The sequence below is a fragment of the Phocoena sinus genome, chromosome 8 (assembly GCF_008692025.1).
Source record: "Phocoena sinus isolate mPhoSin1 chromosome 8, mPhoSin1.pri, whole genome shotgun sequence".
Lineage (NCBI taxonomy): Eukaryota > Metazoa > Chordata > Mammalia > Artiodactyla > Phocoenidae > Phocoena > Phocoena sinus.
Window position 1 is genome coordinate 84,520,768 of NC_045770.1, and position 12,231 is coordinate 84,532,998.

At 38.1% G+C, this 12,231-nt stretch overlaps 1 protein-coding gene across 1 annotated transcript in view; it reads right to left on the reverse strand.

The window, feature by feature from the left end:
- CCDC73 (coiled-coil domain containing 73) overlaps nucleotides 1-12,231 on the reverse strand; it is a 142,449-nt gene that overhangs the window by 99,350 nt on the left and 30,868 nt on the right. Inside the window, exon 2 of the mRNA XM_032640053.1 lies at nucleotides 7,328-7,480. Coding sequence (XP_032495944.1) covers nucleotides 7,328-7,480 — 153 coding nt within the window. The remainder of the gene's footprint in view (nucleotides 1-7,327; nucleotides 7,481-12,231) is intronic.

The following is a 12,231-nucleotide window of genomic DNA, read 5'->3' on the forward strand; positions in this document are numbered from 1 at the left end:
AAATAACATAATAGACCAGATAGATCTATTTGATATTTATAGGACATTCCAGTCAAAAACAGCAGATTACACTTTCTTCTCAAGTGCGCACAGAACATTCTCCAGGATAGATCACATCTTTGGTCACAAATCAAGCCTCAGTAAATTGAAGAAAATTGAAATCATATCAAGCATCTTTTCTGACCACAACGGTATGAGATTAGAAATCAATTACAGGGAGAAAAACGTAAAAAACACAAACACATGGAGGCTAAACAATACATTACTAAATACCCAAGAGATCACTGAAGAAATCAAAGAGGAAATCAAAAAATACCTAGAGACAAATGACAATGAAGACACGATGATCCAAAACCTATCGGATGCGGCAAAAGCAGTTCTAAGAGGGAAGTTTATAGCTATACAAGCCTACCTCAAGAAACAAGAAAAATCTCAAATAAACAATCTAAGCTTACACTTAAAGGAACTAGAGAAATAAGAACAAACAGAACCCAAAGTTAGCAAAGGAAACAAATCATAAAGATCAGAGCAGAAATAAATGAAATAGAAACAAAGAAAACAATAGCAAAGATCAATAAAACTAAAAGCTGGTTCTTTGAGAAGATAAACAGAATTAATAAGCCATTAGCCAGACTCATCACGAAAAAGAGGGAGAGGACTCAAATCAATAAAATTAGAAATGAAAAAGGAGAAGTTACAACAGACACCGTAGAAATACAAAGCATCCTAAGAGACTACTACAAGCAACTCTATGCCAATATAATGGACGACCTAGAAGAAATGGACAAATTCTTGGAAAGGTACAATCTTCCAAGATTGAACCAGGAAGAAATAGAAAATATGAACAGACCAATTACCAGTAATGAAATTGAATCAGTAATGTAAAAACTCCCAACAAACAAAAGTCCAGAACCAGATGGCCTCACGGGCAAATTCTACCGAACATTTATACAAGAGTTAACACCTATCCTTCTGAAACTATTCCAAAAAATTGCAGAGGAAGGAACATTTCCAAACTCATTCTATGAGGCCACCATCACCCTGATATCAAAATCAGACAAAGATACCACACAAAAAAGAAAATTACAGGCCAATATCACTGATGAACATAGATGTAAAATTCCTCAACAAAATACACGCAAATTGAAGCCAACAGTACATTAAAAGGATCATACACCATGATCAAGTGGGATTTATCCCAGGGATGCAAGGATTTTTCAATATCCACAAATCAATCAGTGTGATACACCACATTAACAAATTGAAGAACAAAAACCATATGATCATCTCAATAGATGCAGAAAAAGCTTTTGACAAAATTCAACACCCATGTATGAAAAAACTCTCCAGAAAGTGGGCATAGAGGGAACCTACCCAAACATAATAAAGGCTATATATGATAAACCCACAGCTAACATCATACTCAATGGTGAAAAGCTGAAAGCATTTCCTCTAAGATCAGTAACAAGACAAGGATGTTCACGCTCGCCACTTTTATTCAACATAGTTTTGGAAGTATTAGCCACAGCAATCAAAGAAGAAAAAGAAATAAAAGGGATCCAAATTGGAATAAAGAAGTAAAACTGCCACTGGTTGCAGATGACATGATACTATACATAGAAAATCCTAAAGACACTACCAGAAAACTACTAGAGCTCATCAATGAATTTGGTAAAGTTGCAGGGTAAAAAGTTAATAGACAGAAATCTGCTGCATTTCTATACACTAACAACAAAAGGTTAGAAAGGGAAATTGAGGAAACAATCGCATTTACCATAGCATCAAAAAGAATAAAATACAGGGACTTCCCTGGTGGTCCAGTGGTTAAGAATCCACCTTCCAATGCAGGGGATACGGGTTTGATCCCTGGTTGGTGAACTAAGATCCCACATGCTGCAGGGCAACTAAGCCTGCATGCCACAACTACTGAGCATGTGTGCTCTAGAGCCCATGCGCCACAACTAGAGAGTCCACGTGCTACAACTACTAAGCCCACGTGCCACAACTACAGAGAAGACCATGCACCACAACAAAGAGCCTGTGAACCACAATAAAAGATCCTGCATGCTGCAGTGAGGATCCCACGTGCCACAACTAAGACCCAATGCAGCCAAATAAATAAAATAAAATTTTTTAAAAATATAAAATAGGGCTTCCCTGGTGGCGCAGTGGTTGAGAGTCTGCCTGCCGATGCAGGGGACACGGGTTCGTGCCCCGGTCTGGGAGGATCCCACATGCCGTGGAGCGGCTGAGCCTGCGCGTCCGGAGCCTGTGCTCCGCAACAGTGAGAGGCCCGCGTAACGCAAAAAAAAAAAAAAAAAAAAATATATATATATAAAATACCTAGGAAAAAACCAACCCAAGGAGACAAAAAACCTGTACTCCGAAAACTATAAGACACTGATGAAAGAAATCAAAGATGACACAGATGGGAAGATATACCATGTTCTTTGATTGGAAGAATCGATATTGTCAAAATGACTACTACACAAGGCAATCTACAGATTCAATGCAATCCCTATCAAATTACCAATGGCATTTTTCAAAGAACTAGAACAAAAAAATTTTTAAGTTGTATGGAAACACAAAACCCCCGAATAGCCAAAGCAATCTTGAGAAAGAAAAACAGAGCTGGAGGAAATAGGCTCCCTGACTTCAGACTATACTATAAAGCTATAGTCATCAAAACAGTATGGTACTGGCACAAAACCAGAAATATAAATCAATGGAACAGGAGAGAAAGACCAGAAGTGAACCTATGCACTTATGGTAAATTTACCTACAACAAAGGAGGAAAAATATACAATGGAAAAAAGTCACTTCAATAAGTGGTGCTGGGAAAACTGGACAGCTACATGTAAAAGAATGAAATTAGAACACTCCCTAACACCATACACAAAAACAAACTCAAAATCGATTAAATACCTAAATGTAAAACGGGGTACTAGAAAGCTTCTAGAGGAAAACCTAGGCAGGACAGTCTTTGACATAAATTTCAGCAACATCTTCTTGGATCCGTCTCCTAGAGTAAAGGAAGTAAAAACAAAAATAAACAAATGGGATCTAATTAAACTTAAAAGCTTTTGCTCAACAAAAAAATCCATAAACAAAACCAAAAAAAGCTACAAAAGGGAAGAAAATATTTGCAAATGATGCAACTGATAAGGGATTAATCTCCAAAATACATAAACAGCTCATACAGTTCAATATCAAAAACAAACAAACAAACAACCCAGTCAAAAACTGGGTAGAAGATCTAAATAGACATTTCTCCAGAGAAGACATACAGATGGCCACAAGGCACATGAAAAGATGTTCAACATCCCTAATTATTAGAGAAATGCAAATCAAAAACTACAGCGAGGTATCACCTCACACCAGTCAGAATAGCCATCATCAAAATTTCTACAAATAATAAATGCTGGAGAGGGTGTGGAGAAAAGGAAGTCCTCCTACACCGTTGGTAGGACTGTAAATTGTTACAGCCACTATGGAGAACAGTATGGAGGTTCCTTAAAAAACTAAAAATAGAGCTACCCTATGATTCTGCAATTCCACTCCTGGGCATATATCCGGAGAAAGCCATAATTCAAAAAGATAAATGTACCTCAGTGTTCATTGCAGCACTATTTACAATGGCCAAGACATGGAAGCAACTTAAATGTCCATCAACAGATGAATGGATAAAGAAGATGTGATATAGATATCAATATATAGATATACACACAATCGAATATTACTCAGCCATAAAAAAGAATGAAATAATGCCATTTGCAGCAACATGGATGGACCTAGAGATTATCATACTAAGCGAAGTAAGTCAGTCAGAGAAAGACAAATATCAGATGATATCAGTTACATGTGGAATCTTAAAAAAATCATACTTACAAAACAGAAACAGACTCACAGACATAGAAAACAAATTTATGGTTACTAAAGGGGAAAGGTAGTGGGGAGGGATAAATTAGGAATTTGGGAGTAACATATACACACTACTGTATATAAAATAGATAACCAACAAGGACCTACTGTATACCACAGGGAACTATACTCAATATTTTGTAATAACCTATGTGGGAAAAGAATCTGAAAAAGAATATATATATATATACACACACACACACACACACACACACACACACACACACATATATACTCACACACACATATATATATATACATACACACACCTGTAACTGAATCACTTTGCTGTACACCTGAACCTAACACACATTGTAAATCAACTATACTTCAATAAAAAAATAAATTAAAAAAGAAAGAAATCTAAAATATTCGTACTGAGCTAAAACCAAGGTGTCGGATGGGCTGTACACCTTCATGAAGTCTCTGTGGGGGAACTCCTTGCCTCTTCCAGCTTCCACCTGCACACTTTGACTTGTGGCTTCTACCCTCCATCTTCAAAGCCAGCAGTATAACTTCTTCAAATCTCTTTGACCACACCCTCTACTTCTGACATCACATCTTTTGCTCTGATTCTGATTATCCTGCTTTCCTCTTATAAGAACCCGTGGAACAAATTAGGCCCATCTGAATCTCCATTTCAAAATATGTAACTTTATCATATCTGTGAAGTCCCTTTTGCCATGTTAGGTAACATATTTACAGGTTTTGAGAGTTAGAATGTGGACATCATTGGGGTGGCCATTATTCTCCCTATCTTAGTGGATATATGGGTGTTCACTGTGAAATTCTTTCAACTATTATGCGTTTTTGAAATTTTCCTATTAAAATATGGATGAAAAATAAAATCCAGCAATATGGATAAAGTGTTGCCATTATGGTAAATGTGAAAATCGTAACTGTCATTTTCCAATGAAAGGAGGAATTTCCCCCTTTTTAAGAATAAAGTTCTCCTTTCAGTGGGGAATGTTATTAAAAGTAGTATACATTCAGGACTTCCCTGGTGGTCCAGTGGTTAAGAATCCACCTTCCAGTGCAGGGGACATGGGGTTTGATCCGTGGCTGGGGAACTAAGATCCCATATGCCACGGGGCAACTAAGCCCATGCACTGCAGCTACTAAGCACGTGAGCCACAACTAGAGAGCCCTGTGTGCCACAACTAGGGAGAAGTCCAAGCGCCACAACAAAGAGCCCATGCACCACAACGAAAGATCCCGCATGCCATGACAAAGATCCCTCATGCTGCAACTAAGACCCGATGCAGCCAAAAATAAAAATAAAATAAATAAATAAATATTAAGAAAACGTAGTACACATTCCTGCACTTGATTACTAAAAACCACTGTTCCTACTGTTACTCTGAAATTTTTCAGAAGATTTTTTTTTTTTTTTTTTTTTTTTTTTTTTGCGGTACGCGGGCCGTGATCTCACTGTTGTGGCCTCTCCCATTGTGGAGCACAGGCTCCGGACGCGCAGGCTCAGCGGCCATGGCTCACGGGCCTAGCTGCTCTGTGGCATGTGGGATCTTCCCGGACTGGGGCATGAACCCGTGTCCTCTGAATCGGCAGGCGGACTCTCAACAACTGCGCCAACAGGGAAGCCCTCAGAAGATTTTTAAGGGAAGCTTATTTTTCATGGAAGAAATATAAACAGACAAAAATATAGTGTTTAAAACATAATAAAACAGAATATAAAGCTTTAAATAGTTACCTAAACTTGCTTTACTTAGAAAAGATAACATTTTAAGTTAATTTTATAATAGTAGTTATTTTCAATGCTTATCTAAGATACCTTTTTTTAGCGGGATTTCTTCTTTGTTTAATAGAGTTTTGTGATACTGATAGTAAGTAGCTTTATTTTTATTTATTTATTTAAAGTAGAGGGAAGGATTATTTATTTATTTATTTATTTTTGGCTGTGTTGGGTCTTCGTTTTGTGTGAGGGCTTTCTCTAGTTGAGGCAAGCGGGGGCCACCCTTCATCGCAGTGTGCGGGCCTTTCTCTGTCGTGGCCTCTCTCGTTGCGGGGCACAGGCTCCAGACGTGCAGGCTCAGTAGTTGTGGCTCACGGGCCTAGTTGCTCTGCGGCATGTGGGATCTTCCCAGACCAGGGCTCGAACCCGCGTCCCCTGCATTGGCAGGCAGATTCTCAACCACTGCGCCACCAGGGAAGCCCGTAAGTAGCTTTATACACGATGAGCATTGTGGTAATTAAATTTTCTTATTATGACAACAAATCGCAATATTTTTTTTTTTTTTTTTTTTAGAAGATGTTGGGGGTAGGAGTTTATTAATTAATTAATTTATTTTTGCTGTGTTGGGTCTTCGTTTCTGTGCGAGGGCTTTCTCTAGTTGTGGCAAGTGGGGGCCACTCTTCATCGCGGTGCGCGGGCCTCTCACTAGCGCGGCCTCTCTTGATGTGGAGCACAGGCTCCAGATACGCAGGCTCAGCAGTTGTGGCTCACGGGCGTAGTTGCTCCGCGGCATGTGGGATCTTCCCAAACCAGGGCTCGAACCGGTGTCCCCTGCATTAGCAGGCAGACTCTCAACCACTGCGCCACCAGGGAAGCCCCGCAATATTTTTAAATCCTAGAACAGGGTTTATATAATAAAAATGTTGTTTCAGATCTCTTTTTCTCTCACTTATACCTTATTTTCAGGAAGTTAGCAAATTCTATTGATTCTCCTTTCTGTCTCTTTTGTTCTATCTTCAGTTACACATAAGTCCTAGTGACCACATCCCTAGATCATTATTACAGTGTTTTAGAGTTTATTTTCTTCTTTTCAGAATCTTACTAACTCCAACCTATCTAAGAGCTGACAACATGCTCTGCAAATTCAGACCCACAGAATCTCAGAAATGAAATGCTTTTAAGGGTTTTTGTCCAATACAGATCTCCTGCTAAAACCAAACATCTTTTACAATTTTATACTAGATATCTCCTTTCTAAAAATCTCAAGGTTATCACTTCCAAAAATAAGGATAGTTTATTATTTGAACTCAGAATACTTACTACATACACTTATTCTGTCACTTAATCATGTTACTTGTTTCATATTTAATCATTTCATTGGCACCCATTTTACAGCCGTAACAAAACTATAATCTCCTGAAAGAGCAGTTCTTTTTTTTATCAGCCATAGTATCCAACTGTAATGCTATCTATGAATTCCAAGGCACTCAGTACTAGCTGACTTACCAAATCTCTGTTTTATTTTTCACTTTAGTTTATAACTTCTTCTTTTCCATCTCCTGATGTTGACTAAATCTGACCTTTTCTCTTTTACTCTGTTATCTGGGCTGTATTTCTTCTTTCTAAATAAGAGGTTATTTCATTGTCTTTTTTTCTCCCTTAAGACAAAATCAAGTTCTCTGATTTAAAAAAGCATTTTAAAAAGAAACTTACCCTTCTCATACGTAATTCTTCTAATGCTTCCAGTAAACTTGTTTTGAAATCTAATAGCTGAATAGAAAACAATGTCTCTGAAGAACTTTGAAGAGTGAAGACAGATGATGCTAACTCAGTCTTAAAATCATTCTCCATATTAACATTTATTTCCTGTAATATAAAAAGGTTTTTTTTTCTTTTGCAATTCAATTTATCTGCTGTTTTACAACTTATATTTCCAAAGGCTTTACAATGTCACATTTTCTTGTTTTTTGATACAATGCTTTAATAGTTCAATCAAGAGAGATATCCTATGATGTAATATTTAGCTCTTCCTTGAAGCTGGAACTCAGCAATTTATTTCCTATGAAATAACAATGGAATACATTTCCTTAAATTGGTTGTGTAACAGATTCAAGATGTTATACAGAGAATCATTACCAATATCTTTAGTTTCCATTTTTAGGATAAAGCCAAAGGTCTTGAAATTTGTAGGGGAACTTGGTTTTTAATCTCTCACAGTTACCTGAGGGAAGAAATGATTCATACATTAAATAATCCAAATTGCTTAAAAACCAAAAGGAAAAAATAAATCAAAAACACATCTTTTAAGAAATTGACCTGTTTTTCATGATACTATTCTATATCATTCTATAGCTCTTGGCAGCAAAAATATCACTGGCAAAAATAATAACAGACAATTTATAGAAGAGAGACTTCAGTCTGGAAATTAAAATCTTGACTGTGTAACCTGGAGTAGACTGAAGTTCCCATTACCTTCTTCACAGGACGGCTCAGTCAGACTTTTTTTTCCAGCTGCACCGTGCAGCTTGCAGGATCTTAGTTCCCCAATCAGGGATCGAACCCGGGCCCTCGACAATGAAAGCAAGGAGTCCCAACCACTGGACCACCAGGGAATTCCCCAGACTTTCTTTCAGACATGGCCAAAGGAGAAAGTGCTAAAAACTACTAAACTACAGTATTAAGAAGGGGGAGAGGGAGTAAATTTATAACCAATTTTATTACCCAAAATAGAAAAAGATTCATACATGCTCTCATGGGAAGTGACATGGGAATTCAGAAACAGCTAAGACTTTGAGAAGGCTAAAGGTAAAGCTGCCGGTGTTTTAGTTTATGTATTTTACAATGTTAGACATCGTGATCTAGGGCTCACACACATCTAGAATGGTCCCATTCATTATGGAGCTTACACAGCGCTTCTTTCTTATGCATGAGGGGTCTCTAAGCACAGTGGTCCAGAACAGTCTCTCTTGCCATCTTTTATAAGCAGGGACTAAACATACCAAAGCCAAACAACTCTGCTCATATTGTTAAGTCACCGTATTTTTAAAAACCCCTTCCAAATTACTGAACATGAATCGAAGTCATGACAACAGTCCAGAGTTAAGATGTGACAGTACCCCAACTTTTAAATGGAAGTGGTAGGCATAAATATGTCAAATCTAAAGGTTTTGGGACTAAGACTGGAACTTATTTAAACTTCGCTGTGGCCCTTATACATCCCATTTTTCACTTAACCCGCTTTGCTTCATTCTTTGCACCCCAGAGGTAATCATTTCCCAAAGCTCTCCTTCGGGCTCTCCCTCCCTCCCCACTCCTGTCAGCTGTGGCCCACCAGTCATAGGATGGTCCAAACTCAAGCTTCAACCAGCTGTGGGAGGGCTGCTAGTCCAGTCCCTCCTCACCATTTTATGCCCCTCCCACCATAACCCACACAACAAAGCAAAACAACTTCTCTTCCCAAGTTAACTCTTTTCCATGGATGTTACCATTTTTTTCTATGTACTCAAGTTCAAACTCCAGCCCTTTTTTTAAAGATTCAGTCGCGTTAGTCCTCTCACATGTCTCTTTTTTTTTTTTGTATACATAGTTGTTAAGCAGTTTAAATTTTATTGACCTCCTGGTTTTTTAAACAAAATTTAAATTTAAGGTCACACTTCTAAGTTTGATGCACTATATACAGATCGTGCAGAGTATGACTATGAAGAGATACAAATTAGTCCATGCCGAAAAAGATTTACTGGAGTACAGAATCATTTTCATAAATACATGTCTCTATCTTATACTCCCAGGTGAGTCAGGACCCTCACCACTTTGTTGAATTATTGGGTTGGCCAAAAAGTTCGTTCGGGTTTTCTGTAAGATGTTATGGTACTTTTTGGCCAACCCAATACAACACTTTTTGTTGAATAAAACTGGTTTTGGGGGACTTCCCTGGCGGTCCAGTGGCCAAGATTCCACCTTCCAATGCAGGGGACCCAGGTTCAATCCCTGGTCGGGGAACCAAGATCTCACATGCCACACAGCCAAAAAATAAAATTAAAAAACAAACAAACTGGTTTTCAGCCATATAGGTACTCTCCATCCACTCTAATTTCTCCTATAAAATACTGCTGGTTGAAATTCCTACAGCACATTTGTGTCATTTCTCTACTCGGTCTGGATTAGCCCCTTACTGCCTACGGGATAAAAATCTATAAGTGAAGAGAAACACTACTACTTTACCCCATTCTCCTTGGCCTATTTCCCAAAGCCTCACAAGCCTTCCCTCTGACAGGATGGTCTCGAGAAGAATCCTGCGCTGGCTGCCCATTTGAGCTCATGCTACTGTCTCCATTCCCACTCCAAACTTGCTCCTCTTTTGTCTCCAAACCACAGAACCTAAAACTGTGTCGAAATTCTCTGCCTCCACATGGACTGCCCATTCTGTTTTAACTAAAAAAAAACTTACTTAGGTTTTTCAAGTAGAAGCACAGTTACCATAAAAATATAACAACCTGTATCCCATAACCCTCCAGGTTTAACACTGAATAACAGTTTTGTCATCATTGCTATTCTGATCTTCATACACAAAACAGCAACAATGATCCTATTCTATTTCTCTGTGGCTGAGGCTTTTTCTGTTACCTTAGTACCCTTGAGACCAAATTTTCTGCCCTTTAACACCCAAAGGCTGGGTTCCTAATGTTACAGACAAGGCTTGACCTATCACTAATCCCTTCATACAACGGCTGAGATGGATACTGTGCTTCCTAAGCTTTGCTTTTATATAAAGCATTTTGTAAGGGTGGTGTGAATACTAATTAACAGCAATGCAATCCTTAAACCCAAGAAAGTTAAAAAAGAAGGACTGGGATAACTGCCTTTTACTAAAAACCAAGGCATTTCAATGTCTTTCTCAACCCAGAAAATGTATGAATCAGGCTGCAAGAAGCTCTTCTTTTTTTTTTTATTAATTTATTTTTTATTTATTTTTGGCTGCATTTGGTCTTCATTGCTAAGCGCGGGCTTTCTCTAGTTGCGGCAAGCGGGGGCTACTCTTCATTGCAGTGTGCGGGCTTCTCATTGCGGTGGCTTCTTTTGTTGTGGAGCACAGGCTCTAGGCACGCAGGCTTCAGTAGTTGTGGCTCACGGGCTCTAGAGCACAGGCTCAGCAGTTGTGGCTCAGAGGCTTAGTTGCTCTGCAGCATGTGGGATCTTCCTGGACTAGGGATCGAACCTGTGTCCCCTACATTGGAAGGCGGATTCTTAACCACTGAGCCACCAGGGAAGTCCCAAGAAGCTCTTCTTTTTAACTTTTCATTTTAATAATTGATTCACAGGTGGTTGCAAAGAAATGTACAAGGAGTCCTATGCACCATTCACTCAGCCTCTCCTAAACATCTTATATAATAAGAGTACAATATAAAACTGTGTATTTGACATTGGTACAAGTCACAGAGCTTATAATGATCCTACCAATTATACATACACTAGTTTGTGTATGTGTCTTTGTGTGTTTATAATTCTGTGCAAGTTTATTATTTGTATAGCTATACCACTACAATCAAGATACAGAAGTGTACCATTAACACAGGCTCCCTCATGCAGGTTCTTTGTCTCCATACCCACTACACTGATCTTTTCTCTATCTAATTTTGTTATTTCAAGAATATTATAAATTGGAATCATATATCATGCAATCCATTGAGATTGGATTCTTTTCACTCATAATAATTACTTTGAGATTTGTCCAAGTTGTTGTGTGTATCAATAGTTCATTCCTTTCTATTGCTGAGCAACATTCCATGGTGTGGATATACTATGGTTTGTTTAATTATGCACTCACTGAAAGACATCTGAGTTGTTCTGTTTTTGGCTCTTATGAATAAAGCTGCTATGAACATTCATGTACAAGTTTCTAACATGAACACATGTTTTCATTTTTTAGTTGTAAGTGTCCAAGAGTGCAACTGCCAGGCTGAATAAATATTGAGTCAATTTTCCGTTTTAAAAGAAACTGCCTATTTTTCAGAGTGGTTATACCATTTTACATTCCGTTTGGTTCTGTACAAGTATCCAGTTTCTCCAAAGCCCCATCAGCATTTGGTGGTATCACTAATTTTTTTTAGCCATTCTGACAGGTATTATATTAGTAAGTGTTCTTCACAGAAACAGAGCCAATAGAATGTGTATATATAGAAAGAGATTTATTTTAAGGAATTGGCTCATGTGATTGTGGGGTCTGGCAAGTCTAAGATCTTTTGGGCAGGCCAAAAGGCTGGAGACCCAGGAAAGAGGTAATATTGCAACTCAAGTCCAGAGGCAGTCTGGAAGCAGAATTCCTTCTTCCTTGGGAAAACTCAGTCTTTTTCTCTTACATCCTTCAACTGATTAAATGAGGTCCATCCACATTATAAAGGGTAATCTGCTTTACTCAAAGTCAACTGACTTAAATGTTGATCTCATCTAAAAATTATCTTCACAGCAATATCTAGACAGTTGTTTGACCAAGTATCTGGGTACTGTAAGATCCTGCATGCCTAAGACCCAGCGTAGCCAAAATAAATAAATAAACATTTTAAAAAGAATATATGCTTAGTATGTTTAAAGAAATAAAGTCAATAGAAAAGGAACAGTCT